At 37.0% G+C, this 23,107-nt stretch overlaps 2 protein-coding genes across 2 annotated transcripts in view; both read right to left on the minus strand.

Moving 5' to 3' along the window:
• Positions 1 to 6,721: 6,721 nt before the first annotated feature.
• LOC139316757 (interferon-induced GTP-binding protein Mx2-like) lies at positions 6,722 to 15,878 on the minus strand. Its single transcript, XM_070943607.1, has 5 exons — positions 15,833 to 15,878; positions 13,487 to 13,636; positions 12,720 to 12,796; positions 11,826 to 12,047; positions 6,722 to 9,762 (listed from the first exon to the last, which is right to left on the minus strand). The coding sequence occupies exons 1-5, from the start codon at positions 15,876 to 15,878 to the stop codon at positions 9,532 to 9,534; spliced, it is 726 nt and encodes a 241-aa protein (XP_070799708.1). The 3' UTR covers positions 6,722 to 9,531.
• A 70-nt stretch (positions 15,879 to 15,948) lies between these two features.
• Positions 15,949 to 23,107, minus strand: part of LOC139317260 (interferon-induced GTP-binding protein Mx2-like) — a 37,395-nt gene continuing 30,236 nt past the window's right edge. The window contains exons 11-14 of the mRNA XM_070944281.1: positions 22,710 to 22,859; positions 21,947 to 22,023; positions 21,053 to 21,274; positions 15,949 to 18,989 (exon numbers count right to left, since the gene is read on the minus strand). Of these exons, the coding sequence (XP_070800382.1) occupies positions 18,759 to 18,989; positions 21,053 to 21,274; positions 21,947 to 22,023; positions 22,710 to 22,859 (680 nt within the window). The 3' untranslated portion in view covers positions 15,949 to 18,758. The remainder of the gene's footprint in view (positions 18,990 to 21,052; positions 21,275 to 21,946; positions 22,024 to 22,709; positions 22,860 to 23,107) is intronic.

Raw genomic sequence — 23,107 nt, forward strand, 5'->3', positions numbered from 1 at the left:
TAAGTTTCAAGAATGAAACACACCATTCTTTGTCTCATCTACAAAGAATTTGAAAAATAAATGTTTTACAAATACAGTATTGACTTTGTAGTCCTTCCTTCCTTCCTTCCTTCCTTCTTTCCTTTCTTTTTCTTCCTTTCATCAGATGTAGTGCCGCCACCCAGCAACTGGGGCAACCAAAGGTATCTCCCCAGCGTTCTTGGTGCTCGCCCGCCTCCTATCCATCCATCCATCCCCCTCACCTGCAAACTCCTGCCCCGCTTCCACCTCTCCACTGGGCGACCTCCGGCAGCCCCAGACATCCATCTCTGTTGCGTGTCTCTCCATTGTGTGCAGGGAAACATGTATGGTAAAAAAAAAACCTCGCTAGTTCAATCAAACTTCTCAAACTTGCGAGAAGTTTTTTCAGAGAGGGGCTTATTTTAGCGCATGCACTGAAAAGCCCAATTGGGCTTATTATCAGGGGATGTCTTATTTTTGGGAAAACACAGTATATGCATAAAAATTTCAGCAGATTGCGCATTTTAAATAATGTTAAGTGGGGCAAAAATGTGCTTCATCCCAGATTCGTCAGTTCTGTTGACTTGCTGACAGTAATGACTATACTGTGTCCAGTATAGGGATGTGTCCAAATATAGGGATGGTCTTGCCTCCCATATTTCCAGTGGCAGTCATGCATACCCAGACACGGGAATACGAGGGGAGACTCTAGACAAGGTGTCTAGAACTGAGCTTCTTCCAGAGCTCTGATCTGCAATCACAGCAATTGCTGGCAGTGCCAAATCCTTTTCCATTCCAAGGGCTCTCAGCGAATCAATGAGATAAAGACACAGATGGATGTTTGCCTCCTATAGATTGTATAACAAAATTCTCTGCTTTTTGTCAGGACAAAAGTGATGCTCTCTCCTCAGTTCAAGTAACATGTTTCAACATAGTACTTAAAAATGTTTTTAAACCAAAAACAAAACCTAAATTAACATTACTGAAAATTTGGTATGCTGACGGCTTCCGGTTTGGCTTCCGTTGCCGTCAGACGGTCTTTTGAGACCGCCAGCCCCGTCGCCCGTAAAGAGCCGCCTTTACAGCTGAAAGGCTGCTCGAAAAACTCCATTTCCTTAAGGAAATGTGAGATAGAGCCGGCGAGGGCAGGTAGAGCCCTCTGCGAAGTCCCCAGAGTTTTTGTTTTACTCTTGGGGACGAAGCAGGATGAGGCTCCCTATTCAGCTCGCCGCTGCTCCGGGCTTCGGGAGAACTCTGCTTTTTGCAGAGCCAGGTGTTGGGACCAACCCAATCAACGAAAATTAATAGATTACTTGAATAAATAGGATGAAATCCGGATTTGGGACCCTAAATCGCAAGTATTTCTAACAATTCTTTGAGTGATTTTAAAAGCGAAGAAAGAAAGTTTAAAATGGCGACTGGCTGAGGCTTGAGAAGAAGAAAGCTGAAAGTGAAAGTCCTTCCGCCTGAATAGTTCAATATGTTACAAAGTATCTGAAATAATAGCGCTGGTTAGAATTGAAGAGAAAAATTCTCATTTTATGTTTCTTCCTTCTTAGAGACTTGATATTCATATTGTTTGGAGAGAAGTCTTTTCTTTAAAAAAAAAGAGTTTATCTGTGTGGCAGAATGGCATTAAAACTGACAAAGCCAGACAACCAAGCTGTGGGGGGGGGGCTCCCCCATTTACAAATCATGAGCAAGTTTTGAGCTTGCAGATCCAGGAGAATGGTTTTAAAGACCTAAAGGAATTTGTTTTGGAGGAGATGGCAAGACATGATGAGATTGTGAATCAGAATCTTGAAAAATTTAGGCAGGAAATTAAAGAGTTGGTACAACGAAAGTATGCTAATCTGAAACAACAGATTATAACAGCTTTGGAAACCTTCTCAGAAATATTTACAAAGATGGTTAAAGATACCAACTTAGAATTAGAGTCTAAAATGAAGGAAGCTGATGATAAGATTGATAATCTGGACAATAAAATACAAAGAATTGAAAATGATTTGATAAATATTCAAGATAATAGCTCAGAAGTAAAATCTAAAATAAAGGAAGCTGATTACAGGACCTATAATGCAGATAATATAAAACAAAGGATTGAAAAAGAAGTTACAATGATGCAATACAGGTCCATGGAATTTGCGGTCAGAATAAGGGGACTACAGGAAAATAACAGAGATGATTTGAGAAAGATGTCTGCTCAAGTTCTGGCTGGGATTTTAAAGGTTAGTCCTGAAGAGGTATCCTGTAAGATTGATAAGGCCTACAGAGTAAAATCTTGGGTGGCAAAGCAAAAGCAGTTGCCTAGAGATGTGGTGATTTACTTTACTGATAAAGGAATAAGAAATGATATTGTGCAAAAGTCTTTTAACTCCACTCTAGAAATGAACGGAAGGAAGATTTGGATATATAAAGAGTTGCCGCCCAAGATATTAAAAGATAGAAAGGAATTTGGATTTTTTGTGACTGAGCTAAAGAAACAAAACATCCCATTTAGGTGGGACATTCCAGTTGGTATAATATTGAGATACCAAGGAGAAAGATATCAACTAAATACTGTTGAAAAAGTGGAAGAATTTTACTACAAGGTTCTTAAAATGGATCCAACATCTTTATGTATGCTTTCAGTGTTGGGAACACAGGAGGGGAATAAAGAAAAGCAAAATGAACAAGAGATTAAAACTCAGGCTAAGCAGATGGAGATGGAGGTGGTGGAAAAACAACAAGTTACAGAGGCCCTTCTGGACGAGCCGCTTTTGGATTCTCCTTCAGAGGTTATAGTTGGATTACCTATAAATATGAGAGAGGCGGCTTTGGACTTTAATGAGATGTCTTATCAAGCTACAGACCAGCATGGAAATCAATCAGCTGATATACAAGTCCTAGAAAGACAACTAGGATGGAGATCTAAACCACAAAAAACTAAGAAAAGAAGAAGCAGGTTCTACAAAACTAAAAAAATTTAAACTAAACAACAGTCTAATGCCAGTTACTTAAGAGACGATAATATAATAAGCGGGACTTATAGATGGCTGACACATGAAAATATAATTGAGGCAAATTATTGACTTATACTATTTTGAGAAGAATAACAGATCTCTGCAGTGCTGGTGCTTTCGGGATGTGGAAGATGGCCTTTGATTGAGTGGATTGGAACTTTCTATTTTGGACTCTTCGAAAAATGGATTATGCATATGCTGAGTTATAAGGCAAGAGAACTATGGGATTGGGGCATGCAGAAGATCTGGCTGTTACCCCAAGGCGGTGGTTGGAATTAACAATCTAGATAAGACACTACAGAAGATATTACATGGAATATAAATATAAAGTCACTTGGGTGGTTTTTTATATACGAAAATACTTATTATTGATGGAGGCAGATGGTAATGGAAGATTGAATATACTGTTGGAAGCTGAACCTGATGTTACCCTAACATGGGTGATGGAATTAATAATCTAGTTGAAAGACATTACAGAAGATACTATATGGATTACAAATTTAAAGTCATTTGAGTATTTTATTTATATATGGAAATATTTTTTAGTTATGTGGTGTGGGCAGAAGAACAAAGATATTAAAAATAATGGTAGACCTGTAGGAAAATGGGTGGAGATAGGTTAGGTTACTGACTGTTTAGTTTAGGAAAAGGGAAGTTATGTTTAGATATAAATATAAATATACGTAAAAGATGTGAATTAAGAGATATGTATGGGGGTGGAAAAAATGAGTAGATTATGAGTTGAATAAATGTTAAATTAGGATTATTATATAGTTATATAGCTGAAGGTTGCTTCAAAAGGTATAGTATAGGGGGGATATAATAATAATGTTAGAAAAGAAATGGTTAGCATGTGGGGGGTGGTGTAAAAGGATGGTAAAGTATTATATAATTTGATATTAATTTGGATTTTATTTTGGAGAAGCCATGGGGGGAGGGGGGGAGGGGGGGTTAGGGAGGAGGGAGGGGGGAAAAAAGTGGGGAAAAATCTGTATTTGAAAAACTTTTTCAATAATAAAAAAAATTGGTATGCTTACATACCAAATGCACATAAACATACAAATGCACATACAACATTTCAAAAGGCTCTTGTGGGTGGGAGGCACTTTGGATTTCAACTCTTGTGAAACCCTTCCCAATCAGAAAGGCAACTAGTGATGCTGCCTGAGGTGAGTAGTGGGAAGTTACTGTTCAACACATATGAAGGGAACCTAGGTATGAAAACTTCTAGAGGGTTCAAAGCCCTCACAAACTCTTATTTCTAGCTATTCTTATACTGGAGGGATTGCCTTTTTCCAAGAGTTTTTCTACCTGTTCAACCAGATTGAGCAGAGTGGGCATGCTGCAGATCCCACCAGCCAAAGAGTGTCAACTGGCAGGGACCAGAAGACAAGCTTTTTCCTCAGTGGCCCCTGCTCTAGGCAACATCCTCCCTTGGGAAATTAGAACGCCCCCAACCCTGTTAGCTTTACATAAGGCCTTAAAAACCTGGCTATGTTCCCATGCTTGGAGTGCTGAATGTGTTAAAGGTCCCGTTTCATGGCTGATCTTACTCCTATATACTGTATATTTAATCTGAATGTTCTTACTATTTAGTTTTTGTTTTAAAATGTTTTTAGCAATTTCTATGTCTGTGTATCATCTCTCTCTCTCTCTCTCTCTCTCTCTCTCTCTCTATCTATCTATCTATCTATCTATCATCTATCTATATCTATCTATCATCTATCTATCATCTATCATCTATCTATCTATCTATCTATCTATCTATCTATCTATCTATCTATCTATCTATCCTTGTTTTCCCCAAAATAAGACCGGGTCTTATTTTCTTTTGGACCCCAAAATAATGGGAGGCCCACTTCTGCTTGCTTGCAGCAGGCAGGAGGCCATATGGTGTGCCAGTGCTGCTGTGAGGCAGGGGTGTGTGTGTTGAGCTGCCCCCCCACGCCCCACACCAACTTACCTCAGGGCCCCCACAGCCAGGTCACCCATGCATACTACTTGGCCTCCTACTCTATTGTGGCCACAAGCAAGCAGAAGAAGTGGGTCAGCAGCCATGTGGACTCCTGCTGCACATGGCTGATGGTGCTGCCGCCGTGAGGCAGGTATCAAGGCATGGATGGCCTGGCTGTGGGGGCACTGAGATAAGCCAGTACAGGGTGCATGGGGCAGCTTCACCCCACCTCACCTCATGTCCGTGGCACCGCAAGCAACCAGACAGAATGGGCGGGCAGCCAGCTATCCAGGCTCTTAAGTGGGGTTTATTTTGGGGGTAGGGTTTATATTTTACTAGAAGAGTACTCAAATCTTCTGCTCGAAATAAAATTCCCTATACCACCAGGTTTGAAATTTTAGGTCTAGATAGCCTCGAACTACGCTGTCTACCTATGCTTAGTTAATAAGATTATTTACCAAAATGTCCTACCTGTAAATGAGTACTTTAATTTCAACCGTAATAACCCAAGGGCTATCAGAATCAAACTCAATGTAATTTGCTCTAATCTTGATTGTAGGAAATATGACTTCTGCAATAGAGTAGTAAATGTCTGGAACACTCTACCTTATTTTGTAGTTAAGTCTCGCTAATCCCCATACCTTTTACCTTAAACTGTCTACTGTGGAACTTTCATGTTTCTTAAGAGGTCCCTAAGGGGGCGTGCATAAGCACACCAGCGGGCCTACCGTCCCTGTCCTACTGTCCCCATTTATATGTAATCATTCTATGCGTTTATGGCTGTTTTGCCTATTTATATCCTTTTATTTGTGCCAAATTTTTTCATGTGTCCATGTCTATGTCTATACCATTACTTGTTTCCTTGTATTTGTTGACAAATAATTAAATAAATAAATAAATAAATATTAGGTGCATGCATAAAAACATGCTAGGTTTTATTTTCAAGATAGGTCTTATTTTCAGGGAAATGGCATGTCTGCCTTCATCTTTATTATTATTACAATTATAACAATTAAAGTAATTGTAAGCCATCCAGAGTCATTGGCTGAAATGATGGCTATGCAAAATGAATGAATGAATGAATGAATAGAATGAATGAATATTTGAAACTTGCTATTCTACTGTTTAAAAAAACCTGAGTATTATTTATACTTGATGCTCACATAAAGTTTTAAAAATAGATATTGTAATAAAATGGGATAAACATTATATCAAACCAGAATGCACAATAAAGACAGCATCCTTTATTCCTTCATTAAATGTTCAGATAAAGGGCTCTGACCTCCTGCCTTAAAGATAAAAACATCTTTACCCAGGGAGGATGTTCTGTGACTCTAGAGCTTCATTAAAGAAAAGTCTTCTCCCTGGTTGCCACTTAAAATTCCCTGGTTGCCATTTGCTTAGTCAGTGTTATTATTCTCAGGTTGCAGATTTGGACAGGGTGGGATGGTTGAGAGGAAATGGCTTAATTAAGGCTAATTACAAGGCAGCCACAGTGCTTCTAGCCACTGTGCAGCTCCAATTTACAAGCCCTGTCAAGTCCACAAACTCATATTGGCCACAGAATTTGCAATTCCTGTATCTGTTTTATGTTCCTCCTTTGCTTGAACACGTGTTGGGTTGATACATATAACATGTGTCTTTCCTACTCTCCAATTCACATTCAGCTGGGAGATCTGAAGGAAAATTGTGCATATTCCCAGTTGGCCAAAAGCCTGGCTAGTTAGGGGATCCCATTGTGAAGAAGTCAATGTCCACACAAGACTGAGGAAAGACAAAACTTTATTTCTGTATTGAAGCAGAAGAGGGAGAAACCTCTGGGTTTCATACCCAACGAGCACACCAGAAATCAGGCAGAACTATTTTTATATAATTTGCTACAGGAAACAAAAATAATTACATTAAAGAATTAAGAATTAAAAAGAATTAAAGTTACATGACAGTTACACATGTATATAAAGCAAAGTCATTCCCATTATACCATTATTTATTTAATTTTGCTTTATTATCATATAAATTGACTACCTCTAGCTGTGTTTTTACTATGTTAATAATAAACTATATACACCAGTGGTTCTCAACCTTTTCACCATGGGCCCCCTTTAGATACCTTTTTATGACATGGACTATGGCCACGGACCCCCCCCCCAAGATTTAAATCATAACATTTTTTTCAAGCTTTTGGACCCCGTGATGATATCACGGCTCCCCAGGGGTCCACAAACCACAGGTTGAGAACCACCAATACACACTACACATACTAATTTGCACACTGTTCAGGATTGCAAAGCATATTTCAAAGTCTCTACAATTTCAACATAGTATATTTTATTTTTGTTCTCCTAAATGTAACCTTAAATGAGATTAATGTACAGGTTTTATTTTTCACTGGAATAAACACATTTCATGCAAGAAATTGTTTAATTTCAGGTAATATCTTTGGTGGATGTTACAGATCTTACTGGAATGCTCATTAGAATAACTGAATTCAAAATACAAAGAATGATCTGGAATGTTCATATTGTTTCTAAGTGTATCTCCCAGATGTAATGTCAATCTGTGATTTTTGTCACTTAATTCTGCTTAATGTTTTGTCCTGTATGAATTTTCATTACCAATCTGAAGACAGTAGTGAAGTTTAAATGTTGTTCCATATAGTAAGTTCTTGAAATAATGATATATCAGAGGTGTAAAGTGGTATTAGAGCTAGGGTAACATTATATGATACAAGCAACCTGAAGAGGGCACTGAAACCATTGAGATTTTTTATTTTTGCAATCTACAATATTGCACAAAAACAACATCGTAAGTCATTTCTTTTCTCTCTTCATACTTTTCTTTTTCTAATTTTTGTTCTATATTTTTATTTTATAATGAAACGTAATAAAATTTAACAAATAGAACTAGAATTATATTGCTGCTGATCTGCTAATCAAATGTAACTTAAACTCCTACACGTGAGTACTGACAGGATCCACTGAAGTCAATAGGACTCCTCAGAGAAGCAAGTAGAGAACTGCAGTATTTTATTTCACTTGGTCCCTGTTGACCTGCTTAACCTACATTTTAAAAGATTAAATCAGTTATACTTTGGTCTAGTGTCCTGATTTAACTTTTTTAAATACTTTTGGCCTGGATGATTGAGTCTTCACTGACATTTAGCCTACCTATTTACTTCCCAGGCTATATGCTAAAAAAATTAGATCCTGAAGATTAAGAAAATGTAATAATATATATTTTCATTTAGAAATCAGACTATGCATTGAGACAGATAACACAACCTTGTCAATAGATCTACTATGAAGAAATGAAAACTTATGGCCCTTCTCCGGGGTCCTACCATGATAAATGCATGCCTCAGCAGTGTGCTTTCCCCTCATGATATTGGCTTCAATTAGTGCCAATACCATGAGTGAGTCAAGTGTTAAAACATTCTTAGCTATACCAGTGTTAAAGTAGCATTTTCTCCTAGGATGCGTAACATGTTTTGCTTCACCAGTCATCACATAGAAATGAGCAGTGGCAGATTGTACCACAGAGATACTAACTGCCCTTTCAGGTAATAGAAACACCAACTTCCCTTCAGTCTCAGGTCAACATTACCTGCTGTCCTTCTGCTACTTTGTCCTAAAATAGTAAAATACAGTGGCTCATGAAATAATCCATTTTCCAGGACTTGATAAATGTGAAATGATATAGTTATTAGGTTAATAGTTTATTTATTTAAATTACTTATATGGCCATCTGCCTTACATAGTGATCCTAGGTGGCCCACATTAAAGTAGAATAAAATGAAATTAACCCTTTTTACTTGACACATCAACCAGCTATCAGCCTCCTTAATCAACTTCCTCCTAACCCAATGCTTGGGGAAGAGCCAGATCTTCATGGCCTTCATGAAGGCTAAAAAGGTGGGAGGCCTTTGAATTTGAAGTGGGAGGCTGTTCCAAAGTTGAATGATAGAACCAATACCTTTTCCCCACCCCATCTCTGTAATCACCTCCCATTTACATGAAGGAGCTTATCAATATTTGTTGGCTATATAATGAAAAAGGATGGGAAACCCTAGTTTATGATTTAGTTTTCTCTCTTTTAATCTTTCTTCAGCTTAGGTTACAATACAATATATAGACTACATACAAGGAGGAGTGTAAAATGATAAGTGTGCTGAAGATAGCGTTATTCTTTACCTCCTACAACCTTGGAACTGGGGGAAGGAGGTTATTTCTGCGGTTTTGAACATAAAGCCAAGAATAGGCATTGGCATTGGGGACAGCGGACATTATATTAGTATAGTTGTAGCACATGGACAGATAGCATATTGACTCAATAGCAATGAAAGGTTCACAGTAACTAACAGTGATTTTATAAGGTGCATGTAAAGTAGCAAATACAAATTCTAATTCTCAAAATTGGCCTTTCTTTGCCAATTGTGGTTCTAAATTCAAGTTGAGAAGCATCACTGAATAATTTTACAAATGTTAAACATAAGTTACAAATACCCTTAATACAGTCATCTAATAGAAGCAGAGCTGCTACCCAGAAGTTTTTATACAGAAATATTAGCCATCCTATTTAAATAAAGAATTTTTTCAAAAGTAGTCGAGCTTTATGAAGTCGTCCAATCCTTTCCTTTAAAGAATTCCTTATGTTGACAACATCCTTTCCCTCATGAAAGAGAATTTCCAACTGATCTCCGCTTTGCAAAAGCTGCATCATTGCATTCTGTAACCTCTCAGCAAAATCCCTGAACATGTATAACTGTATGATCATAGGAATCTGACTACCAAGCCGGATTTTTGCACTCTGAAAGCAAAGTTAAGGAGAAAAAAATTATTCCAGGGTAATATAAATGGCTGGAAACATATCGATATCCCATAATCTCTCCCTACCAGTATGTTAAGGTTTATACTAAAGCCTTGTCTCCTGTGAAGCTGTATCCTATCACAAAATGAAAATCAAGCAGTTTCTGTTGGGAGATGCCTACTGCCACCACCACACACCCCTGCCAGAAGATACAGCCTTTTGTTTTGTGTACATTTTACAACCATTTGTTAAGTGACCATTCAAAGTTTCAACAGCACTGAAAAAATCCTCAATCAATCAACCCAGCATCCCCACAGTCACGTGATCAGAATTTGGCAATTGGCTTTTATTTACAACAATTGCAATGTCCTGGGATCATATAATGTGATATTCCATTTGTGAAGTTCCCAGCTAGTTTTTGGCAAGCAAAGTCAATAGGGGAAACCGGATTCACTTAATCGCTGCAGTGATTTGCTTAACAATCATGGCAAAAGTCATAAAATTGGGTGTGAGTCACTTAACAACTGCCTCACTTAACAACTGAAATTGTGGTCATAAATCACTTAACTACCTCACTTAATGACACAGTTGTGGTCATAAGCCAAGGACTACCTATACTCTCCCATATTCAACTCTTTAATAGAGAACAGGAAGTTATACTCAAGTTTCTGGCAATGCTCTTGCAGATGCTCACTAAAATGCCCTGCTATCTTGCAGCTTCAAAATTGCAAAAATAGAATGTATTTAACAATATTTCTATACTGAGGGGTAGAGAAAAAAGAGTAAAGAGACCCTCATAAAACATTTATAAATGAGAGCCAAGGTGGTGCAGTAGTTAGAATGCAGTATTGCAAGCTACTTCTGCTGATCACTGACTGCCAGCAGTTTGGCAGTTCGGGTCTCACCGGCTCAAGGTTGACTCAGGCGTCCATCCTTCCAAGGTGGGTAAAATGAGGACTGAGATTGTTGGGGGCAATATGCTGACTTTGTAAACTGCTTAGAGAGGGTCGTGAAGCCCTGTGAAATGGTATATAAGTCTAAGTGCTGTTGCTATTGCTCCAAGTACCACTTTTACAGAAGCTGCAAATCTGTTTACATGGACTTTCATGAAGCGGATGGAGCACAGCAAGTTTCTGCAAGCTAACTCACATGAATTCTTACAATATAATAGATATAAAGATTGTAGAGTTCCTTTGTCTTCAAATGTGCTCTTCAGATACTTAAAGATTAATTACATTTTTGTTCAGTTTTTTTTTTGTTAAGTAAACATACCCAACTATCATTTGATGTTCCTCATAGAGCTCTATTTTCAGGCACTTCACTGTATCAGTAGCCCCCTCTGATCTTGCTCTAATTTACCATGGTCTGTTTTGAACTCTGGTACCCAGACCTGACATAGTATTCCAAGTGGAGTCTCAACAGAGTAGAGGGGAAGAATTATTTTCCATAGTTCAAATAATTCTACTCTTCACATATACACTTTGTATTTTAGTGTCTGGAAAAATTGTGGCATAAAAATTTAATTTAACCTGAAGAGAGCCTCAAAAGCTGAAATCCTGTGTCTTTGCAGCATTCCACCCATGTCAGGAGGCCCCAAGTAAAGCAGTTCTTGATTAATGCTACACTATATCAGTATGTATGTGTGCATGGGGTAAATGTATATACTGTATGTGTTTCTGTGTATATGCCAACATATTTCAATGTCCACAGGTGTCATATGATTCATATGGACCTGTTAAGCTGACATTTACTAGCCCTACTTAGCCCTGTGCTAATGATTTGATCATGCAAATACTGCACCCTAACTACGTTTATGAAACCTTTGCATTTTTGCTCACTTAAACCTGTAAAAGAAGAATATCTTAATAAAAGTAAAAAGATACTTTTTACTTCAGTGAAATAATTAATAATAAGTATTGAATTTTGAGACCCATAGATATATCCGCAGGAAAGGTGATATATTTTAAAAATTACTAAATTATGCCTATTAATGGCTAAGTAAATGAAACACGCAAAGGGGATTTTAAAAGAGAGAGAAATCACTCACAAACTATTGAACTTACTTTATAGTAGGCGGTGATATGGTAAATCATTTCCTCCACTGAGCACTTTTCTGTAAAATCAGCCAAATAAGGAACTGGAGTGATTTTTGTCGCTCTTACTGTTCTAAAATCTTCACTATATACACTGTCCTGGCAGTAAACCACATTTTCAAGTTTAAACTGAGTGCGTATCATATTTTTTGCTTTGTCTTCTTGTGTGAGCTTTAAATCTTCAATATTGTTCTGCATAACAGGAAAAAAAAAACGGTTTGCCACATTTGTGGGATTATGACAATTATATGGTTCCTTAGGTATTATATTATGTTTTTTCTTCTTTTTGCTAGTTTTACAGAGAATTTATTATAGGGTTTTTGTGGATCACTGTTAGTCATCTAGAATTTATGTGCATTTCTCTATCCCCAACTTTTATTTAAGTATATTAAAGTTCCCCAGCACAATGCTTTTCAGGAGGTTTGAGAATTACAAAAATATCATTCTTATCCCTGATGGCTCATTTACAGTGTACAGAGTTAGAGCACAATTTCAGTTTAGCAGCATTACAATTGGGAGGTTTCCCCACAGTTCACTGTGCAATCTAGACTGTAGTTCTACTCTGCCCTGAAAACAGAAAATAAGTGTAATTGGAGAGCAGATAACTCAAGACAGTGAACCAAATTAAATCTATACCTCAAGTAACACCATCCATCATGACATCAATGCAATTAACTGTGCAAGGACATAAATATAGATTTATTCTCCTTAGTCAGACATGCACATACACAACTACATCTGAAGTGGACAATGATCCATGAAATCTTCCAAAATAATGAATTTGTTTATTATAGTACTTTATTGTTTTCACTTTAAACTACATGGCTATGCTTTTGGAAATTCATTGCAAGTATGGCTAATTACCTGAGCAACTTTGCAGAGAGCACAGAAACTACTGAAGTGTTGTTTAGCAAGTTCAATAAATGCTTCCCGCACAAGCTCTAGAAAAAAAGAGGCAGCAATTTAATGACAGGATCAACTAAAAATATAGGTAGATCCCAACCATACACCATATAATAACTGGACATTCAACACTTGGATATTGGGATTAAAGCTTTCACACCTCCTTTGATCTACATAAATAAATATTAAAATCAGGAGACGTGTGTGATATTAGGCATAAATTTTTTTTTTCTACAGATTTCTATTTAAATCCAATATACTATATAAACGTGTTTCAGAGAGGGACCCTGGAAAAATCTGAACAATTCTGTACAACATAGTTTAATGTAAAAATGATTTATTAACTATACATCTTACATTTTAAGTTAAAGGCAGAGTCGTGCCAGTGTTCCTATGTCAAAACCAAGAACTCTCTCTCTCTCTCTCTCTCTCTCTCTCTCTCTCTCTCTCTCTCACACACACACACACACACACACACACACACACACACACACACACACCATTCACTGAGATAACCCAGGTTCTGCTTCACACTCCTTGGGGGTCCCCAAAGCCACTTTACATAGCAGACATATCCAATACAACTGCCAACCCAAGAAGCACAAAAGCCCTTCATAAAATTATACATTTTTCTAGACAAAACAATGCACACCAAAAACTGCAGCTACTGGACAAAATATTCTTAAGAGTCATTCACAAAAGTAGAGAACATAAGAATTAGAATTTACCTGAAATGTCTTTCAACACTCCATATGCTGGATATTCTAATCGTTTAATTTGCCGTCTTACAGAGTTCTCAAAAGTTTTGAAATTGACAAACCCTGGAAGTTCTCTGCCACGGGATATATTTCCTAAATTTCCACTTCCTTGAAGATTTACTGCAAAATAGTTTGTTTCTTTATTTTACAAATATCTGTATCACTCACATGAAAAATTCTAAAATCTAAAATGTGTAAAACATCATATTGAAATAATACTCAACATCCCACAAATTCAACCCAAACAATCCAATGTATAAAAAGCAAAGCATATCCCACATCAACTTCCCCATATCTGATTATCAAATACCAACGAAAAAGAAGCCTTTCTATTGCTTTATGGAACTCCAGCAGCAATGGAATTAGGTAAGTCTCTGGACTAAAACCTTCCACAGATTTTAGACAGCCCCAAGAAAAGTCTGTTTCCTAGTCCATGTTCTTTCTCACAGTTTATCTCACAAAACAAGCAGAATAATTCTAAACTTCCTAATTTAACACAGCTGCATCATATAGGCCAGTGATGGCTAACCTTTTTGCCATCGCGTGCCAGGAAGGGGGGGGCGGGGGAGGGTCGCACACGCACGTGCCCACGCGCATGCATGCACAAGCCCCTCCCCCCCGCTCCTGGCACAAGATGGCCTGGTAGGCCCGTTTTTCTTTCATACCTGGTTCCAGATCCTCTCTGTGTATCTGGGAAGGGAGAAAACAGCCTTTCCCACTCCCTTGGAGGCCCTACGAGGCTGAAAGTGCCCATTTCCCAACTCTCGCTGGGACAGGAAGTGACATTTTTTGCTGTCCCCAACCTCCAGAACCTCTCTAGGAGTCTGTAGGAGCCTCTCTAGGAGTCTCTGGAGGCTGGAGGCTACAATTCCATTATAGATATATCTTCCATTACATATAAATCATGTCCGTGGCACCGCAAGCAACCAGACAGAATGGGCGGGCAGCCAGCTATCCAGGCTCTTAAGTGGGGTTTATTTTGGGGGTAGGGTTTATATTTTACTAGAAGAGTACTCAAATCTTCTGCTCGAAATAAAATTCCCTATACCACCAGGTTTGAAATTTTAGGTCTAGATAGCCTCGAACTACGCTGTCTACCTATGCTTAGTTAATAAGATTATTTACCAAAATGTCCTACCTGTAAATGAGTACTTTAATTTCAACCGTAATAACCCAAGGGCTATCAGAATCAAACTCAATGTAATTTGCTCTAATCTTGATTGTAGGAAATATGACTTCTGCAATAGAGTAGTAAATGTCTGGAACACTCTACCTTATTTTGTAGTTAAGTCTCGCTAATCCCCATACCTTTTACCTTAAACTGTCTACTGTGGAACTTTCATGTTTCTTAAGAGGTCCCTAAGGGGGCGTGCATAAGCACACCAGCGGGCCTACCGTCCCTGTCCTACTGTCCCCATTTATATGTAATCATTCTATGCGTTTATGGCTGTTTTGCCTATTTATATCCTTTTATTTGTGCCAAATTTTTTCATGTGTCCATGTCTATGTCTATACCATTACTTGTTTCCTTGTATTTGTTGACAAATAATTAAATAAATAAATAAATAAATATTAGGTGCATGCATAAAAACATGCTAGGTTTTATTTTCAAGATAGGTCTTATTTTCAGGGAAATGGCATGTCTGCCTTCATCTTTATTATTATTACAATTATAACAATTAAAGTAATTGTAAGCCATCCAGAGTCATTGGCTGAAATGATGGCTATGCAAAATGAATGAATGAATGAATGAATAGAATGAATGAATATTTGAAACTTGCTATTCTACTGTTTAAAAAAACCTGAGTATTATTTATACTTGATGCTCACATAAAGTTTTAAAAATAGATATTGTAATAAAATGGGATAAACATTATATCAAACCAGAATGCACAATAAAGACAGCATCCTTTATTCCTTCATTAAATGTTCAGATAAAGGGCTCTGACCTCCTGCCTTAAAGATAAAAACATCTTTACCCAGGGAGGATGTTCTGTGACTCTAGAGCTTCATTAAAGAAAAGTCTTCTCCCTGGTTGCCACTTAAAATTCCCTGGTTGCCATTTGCTTAGTCAGTGTTATTATTCTCAGGTTGCAGATTTGGACAGGGTGGGATGGTTGAGAGGAAATGGCTTAATTAAGGCTAATTACAAGGCAGCCACAGTGCTTCTAGCCACTGTGCAGCTCCAATTTACAAGCCCTGTCAAGTCCACAAACTCATATTGGCCACAGAATTTGCAATTCCTGTATCTGTTTTATGTTCCTCCTTTGCTTGAACACGTGTTGGGTTGATACATATAACATGTGTCTTTCCTACTCTCCAATTCACATTCAGCTGGGAGATCTGAAGGAAAATTGTGCATATTCCCAGTTGGCCAAAAGCCTGGCTAGTTAGGGGATCCCATTGTGAAGAAGTCAATGTCCACACAAGACTGAGGAAAGACAAAACTTTATTTCTGTATTGAAGCAGAAGAGGGAGAAACCTCTGGGTTTCATACCCAACGAGCACACCAGAAATCAGGCAGAACTATTTTTATATAATTTGCTACAGGAAACAAAAATAATTACATTAAAGAATTAAGAATTAAAAAGAATTAAAGTTACATGACAGTTACACATGTATATAAAGCAAAGTCATTCCCATTATACCATTATTTATTTAATTTTGCTTTATTATCATATAAATTGACTACCTCTAGCTGTGTTTTTACTATGTTAATAATAAACTATATACACCAGTGGTTCTCAACCTTTTCACCATGGGCCCCCTTTAGATACCTTTTTATGACATGGACTATGGCCACGGACCCCCCCCCCAAGATTTAAATCATAACATTTTTTTCAAGCTTTTGGACCCCGTGATGATATCACGGCTCCCCAGGGGTCCACAAACCACAGGTTGAGAACCACCAATACACACTACACATACTAATTTGCACACTGTTCAGGATTGCAAAGCATATTTCAAAGTCTCTACAATTTCAACATAGTATATTTTATTTTTGTTCTCCTAAATGTAACCTTAAATGAGATTAATGTACAGGTTTTATTTTTCACTGGAATAAACACATTTCATGCAAGAAATTGTTTAATTTCAGGTAATATCTTTGGTGGATGTTACAGATCTTACTGGAATGCTCATTAGAATAACTGAATTCAAAATACAAAGAATGATCTGGAATGTTCATATTGTTTCTAAGTGTATCTCCCAGATGTAATGTCAATCTGTGATTTTTGTCACTTAATTCTGCTTAATGTTTTGTCCTGTATGAATTTTCATTACCAATCTGAAGACAGTAGTGAAGTTTAAATGTTGTTCCATATAGTAAGTTCTTGAAATAATGATATATCAGAGGTGTAAAGTGGTATTAGAGCTAGGGTAACATTATATGATACAAGCAACCTGAAGAGGGCACTGAAACCATTGAGATTTTTTATTTTTGCAATCTACAATATTGCACAAAAACAACATCGTAAGTCATTTCTTTTCTCTCTTCATACTTTTCTTTTTCTAATTTTTGTTCTATATTTTTATTTTATAATGAAACGTAATAAAATTTAACAAATAGAACTAGAATTATATTGCTGCTGATCTGCTAATCAAATGTAACTTAAACTCCTACACGTGAGTACTGACAGGATCCACTGAAGTCAATAGGACTCCTCAGAGAAGCAAGTAGAGAACTGCAGTATTTTATTTCACTTGGTCCCTGTTGACCTGCTTAACCTACATTTTAAAAGATTAAATCAGTTATACTTTGGTCTAGTGTCCTGATTTAACTTTTTTAAATACTTTTGGCCTGGATGATTGAGTCTTCACTGACATTTAGCCTACCTATTTACTTCCCAGGCTATATGCTAAAAAAATTAGATCCTGAAGATTAAGAAAATGTAATAATATATATTTTCATTTAGAAATCAGACTATGCATTGAGACAGATAACACAACCTTGTCAATAGATCTACTATGAAGAAATGAAAACTTATGGCCCTTCTCCGGGGTCCTACCATGATAAATGCATGCCTCAGCAGTGTGCTTTCCCCTCATGATATTGGCTTCAATTAGTGCCAATACCATGAGTGAGTCAAGTGTTAAAACATTCTTAGCTATACCAGTGTTAAAGTAGCATTTTCTCCTAGGATGCGTAACATGTTTTGCTTCACCAGTCATCACATAGAAATGAGCAGTGGCAGATTGTACCACAGAGATACTAACTGCCCTTTCAGGTAATAGAAACACCAACTTCCCTTCAGTCTCAGGTCAACATTACCTGCTGTCCTTCTGCTACTTTGTCCTAAAATAGTAAAATACAGTGGCTCATGAAATAATCCATTTTCCAGGACTTGATAAATGTGAAATGATATAGTTATTAGGTTAATAGTTTATTTATTTAAATTACTTATATGGCCATCTGCCTTACATAGTGATCCTAGGTGGCCCACATTAAAGTAGAATAAAATGAAATTAACCCTTTTTACTTGACACATCAACCAGCTATCAGCCTCCTTAATCAACTTCCTCCTAACCCAATGCTTGGGGAAGAGCCAGATCTTCATGGCCTTCATGAAGGCTAAAAAGGTGGGAGGCCTTTGAATTTGAAGTGGGAGGCTGTTCCAAAGTTGAATGATAGAACCAATACCTTTTCCCCACCCCATCTCTGTAATCACCTCCCATTTACATGAAGGAGCTTATCAATATTTGTTGGCTATATAATGAAAAAGGATGGGAAACCCTAGTTTATGATTTAGTTTTCTCTCTTTTAATCTTTCTTCAGCTTAGGTTACAATACAATATATAGACTACATACAAGGAGGAGTGTAAAATGATAAGTGTGCTGAAGATAGCGTTATTCTTTACCTCCTACAACCTTGGAACTGGGGGAAGGAGGTTATTTCTGCGGTTTTGAACATAAAGCCAAGAATAGGCATTGGCATTGGGGACAGCGGACATTATATTAGTATAGTTGTAGCACATGGACAGATAGCATATTGACTCAATAGCAATGAAAGGTTCACAGTAACTAACAGTGATTTTATAAGGTGCATGTAAAGTAGCAAATACAAATTCTAATTCTCAAAATTGGCCTTTCTTTGCCAATTGTGGTTCTAAATTCAAGTTGAGAAGCATCACTGAATAATTTTACAAATGTTAAACATAAGTTACAAATACCCTTAATACAGTCATCTAATAGAAGCAGAGCTGCTACCCAGAAGTTTTTATACAGAAATATTAGCCATCCTATTTAAATAAAGAATTTTTTCAAAAGTAGTCGAGCTTTATGAAGTCGTCCAATCCTTTCCTTTAAAGAATTCCTTATGTTGACAACATCCTTTCCCTCATGAAAGAGAATTTCCAACTGATCTCCGCTTTGCAAAAGCTGCATCATTGCATTCTGTAACCTCTCAGCAAAATCCCTGAACATGTATAACTGTATGATCATAGGAATCTGACTACCAAGCCGGATTTTTGCACTCTGAAAGCAAAGTTAAGGAGAAAAAAATTATTCCAGGGTAATATAAATGGCTGGAAACATATCGATATCCCATAATCTCTCCCTACCAGTATGTTAAGGTTTATACTAAAGCCTTGTCTCCTGTGAAGCTGTATCCTATCACAAAATGAAAATCAAGCAGTTTCTGTTGGGAGATGCCTACTGCCACCACCACACACCCCTGCCAGAAGATACAGCCTTTTGTTTTGTGTACATTTTACAACCATTTGTTAAGTGACCATTCAAAGTTTCAACAGCACTGAAAAAATCCTCAATCAATCAACCCAGCATCCCCACAGTCACGTGATCAGAATTTGGCAATTGGCTTTTATTTACAACAATTGCAATGTCCTGGGATCATATAATGTGATATTCCATTTGTGAAGTTCCCAGCTAGTTTTTGGCAAGCAAAGTCAATAGGGGAAACCGGATTCACTTAATCGCTGCAGTGATTTGCTTAACAATCATGGCAAAAGTCATAAAATTGGGTGTGAGTCACTTAACAACTGCCTCACTTAACAACTGAAATTGTGGTCATAAATCACTTAACTACCTCACTTAATGACACAGTTGTGGTCATAAGCCAAGGACTACCTATACTCTCCCATATTCAACTCTTTAATAGAGAACAGGAAGTTATACTCAAGTTTCTGGCAATGCTCTTGCAGATGCTCACTAAAATGCCCTGCTATCTTGCAGCTTCAAAATTGCAAAAATAGAATGTATTTAACAATATTTCTATACTGAGGGGTAGAGAAAAAAGAGTAAAGAGACCCTCATAAAACATTTATAAATGAGAGCCAAGGTGGTGCAGTAGTTAGAATGCAGTATTGCAAGCTACTTCTGCTGATCACTGACTGCCAGCAGTTTGGCAGTTCGGGTCTCACCGGCTCAAGGTTGACTCAGGCGTCCATCCTTCCAAGGTGGGTAAAATGAGGACTGAGATTGTTGGGGGCAATATGCTGACTTTGTAAACTGCTTAGAGAGGGTCGTGAAGCCCTGTGAAATGGTATATAAGTCTAAGTGCTGTTGCTATTGCTCCAAGTACCACTTTTACAGAAGCTGCAAATCTGTTTACATGGACTTTCATGAAGCGGATGGAGCACAGCAAGTTTCTGCAAGCTAACTCACATGAATTCTTACAATATAATAGATATAAAGATTGTAGAGTTCCTTTGTCTTCAAATGTGCTCTTCAGATACTTAAAGATTAATTACATTTTTGTTCAGTTTTTTTTTTGTTAAGTAAACATACCCAACTATCATTTGATGTTCCTCATAGAGCTCTATTTTCAGGCACTTCACTGTATCAGTAGCCCCCTCTGATCTTGCTCTAATTTACCATGGTCTGTTTTGAACTCTGGTACCCAGACCTGACATAGTATTCCAAGTGGAGTCTCAACAGAGTAGAGGGGAAGAATTATTTTCCATAGTTCAAATAATTCTACTCTTCACATATACACTTTGTATTTTAGTGTCTGGAAAAATTGTGGCATAAAAATTTAATTTAACCTGAAGAGAGCCTCAAAAGCTGAAATCCTGTGTCTTTGCAGCATTCCACCCATGTCAGGAGGCCCCAAGTAAAGCAGTTCTTGATTAATGCTACACTATATCAGTATGTATGTGTGCATGGGGTAAATGTATATACTGTATGTGTTTCTGTGTATATGCCAACATATTTCAATGTCCACAGGTGTCATATGATTCATATGGACCTGTTAAGCTGACATTTACTAGCCCTACTTAGCCCTGTGCTAATGATTTGATCATGCAAATACTGCACCCTAACTACGTTTATGAAACCTTTGCATTTTTGCTCACTTAAACCTGTAAAAGAAGAATATCTTAATAAAAGTAAAAAGATACTTTTTACTTCAGTGAAATAATTAATAATAAGTATTGAATTTTGAGACCCATAGATATATCCGCAGGAAAGGTGATATATTTTAAAAATTACTAAATTATGCCTATTAATGGCTAAGTAAATGAAACACGCAAAGGGGATTTTAAAAGAGAGAGAAATCACTCACAAACTATTGAACTTACTTTATAGTAGGCGGTGATATGGTAAATCATTTCCTCCACTGAGCACTTTTCTGTAAAATCAGCCAAATAAGGAACTGGAGTGATTTTTGTCGCTCTTACTGTTCTAAAATCTTCACTATATACACTGTCCTGGCAGTAAACCACATTTTCAAGTTTAAACTGAGTGCGTATCATATTTTTTGCTTTGTCTTCTTGTGTGAGCTTTAAATCTTCAATATTGTTCTGCATAACAGGAAAAAAAAAACGGTTTGCCACATTTGTGGGATTATGACAATTATATGGTTCCTTAGGTATTATATTATGTTTTTTCTTCTTTTTGCTAGTTTTACAGAGAATTTATTATAGGGTTTTTGTGGATCACTGTTAGTCATCTAGAATTTATGTGCATTTCTCTATCCCCAACTTTTATTTAAGTATATTAAAGTTCCCCAGCACAATGCTTTTCAGGAGGTTTGAGAATTACAAAAATATCATTCTTATCCCTGATGGCTCATTTACAGTGTACAGAGTTAGAGCACAATTTCAGTTTAGCAGCATTACAATTGGGAGGTTTCCCCACAGTTCACTGTGCAATCTAGACTGTAGTTCTACTCTGCCCTGAAAACAGAAAATAAGTGTAATTGGAGAGCAGATAACTCAAGACAGTGAACCAAATTAAATCTATACCTCAAGTAACACCATCCATCATGACATCAATGCAATTAACTGTGCAAGGACATAAATATAGATTTATTCTCCTTAGTCAGACATGCACATACACAACTACATCTGAAGTGGACAATGATCCATGAAATCTTCCAAAATAATGAATTTGTTTATTATAGTACTTTATTGTTTTCACTTTAAACTACATGGCTATGCTTTTGGAAATTCATTGCAAGTATGGCTAATTACCTGAGCAACTTTGCAGAGAGCACAGAAACTACTGAAGTGTTGTTTAGCAAGTTCAATAAATGCTTCCCGCACAAGCTCTAGAAAAAAAGAGGCAGCAATTTAATGACAGGATCAACTAAAAATATAGGTAGATCCCAACCATACACCATATAATAACTGGACATTCAACACTTGGATATTGGGATTAAAGCTTTCACACCTCCTTTGATCTACATAAATAAATATTAAAATCAGGAGACGTGTGTGATATTAGGCATAAATTTTTTTTTTCTACAGATTTCTATTTAAATCCAATATACTATATAAACGTGTTTCAGAGAGGGACCCTGGAAAAATCTGAACAATTCTGTACAACATAGTTTAATGTAAAAATGATTTATTAACTATACATCTTACATTTTAAGTTAAAGGCAGAGTCGTGCCAGTGTTCCTATGTCAAAACCAAGAACTCTCTCTCTCTCTCTCTCTCTCTCTCTCTCTCTCTCTCTCTCACACACACACACACACACACACACACACACACACACACACACACCATTCACTGAGATAACCCAGGTTCTGCTTCACACTCCTTGGGGGTCCCCAAAGCCACTTTACATAGCAGACATATCCAATACAACTGCCAACCCAAGAAGCACAAAAGCCCTTCATAAAATTATACATTTTTCTAGACAAAACAATGCACACCAAAAACTGCAGCTACTGGACAAAATATTCTTAAGAGTCATTCACAAAAGTAGAGAACATAAGAATTAGAATTTACCTGAAATGTCTTTCAACACTCCATATGCTGGATATTCTAATCGTTTAATTTGCCGTCTTACAGAGTTCTCAAAAGTTTTGAAATTGACAAACCCTGGAAGTTCTCTGCCACGGGATATATTTCCTAAATTTCCACTTCCTTGAAGATTTACTGCAAAATAGTTTGTTTCTTTATTTTACAAATATCTGTATCACTCACATGAAAAATTCTAAAATCTAAAATGTGTAAAACATCATATTGAAATAATACTCAACATCCCACAAATTCAACCCAAACAATCCAATGTATAAAAAGCAAAGCATATCCCACATCAACTTCCCCATATCTGATTATCAAATACCAACGAAAAAGAAGCCTTTCTATTGCTTTATGGAACTCCAGCAGCAATGGAATTAGGT

This window comes from Pituophis catenifer, unplaced genomic scaffold, assembly GCF_029215685.1.
Source record: "Pituophis catenifer annectens isolate HBS135680 unplaced genomic scaffold, rPitCat1.0.hap2 SCAF_4, whole genome shotgun sequence".
Lineage (NCBI taxonomy): Eukaryota > Metazoa > Chordata > Lepidosauria > Squamata > Colubridae > Pituophis > Pituophis catenifer.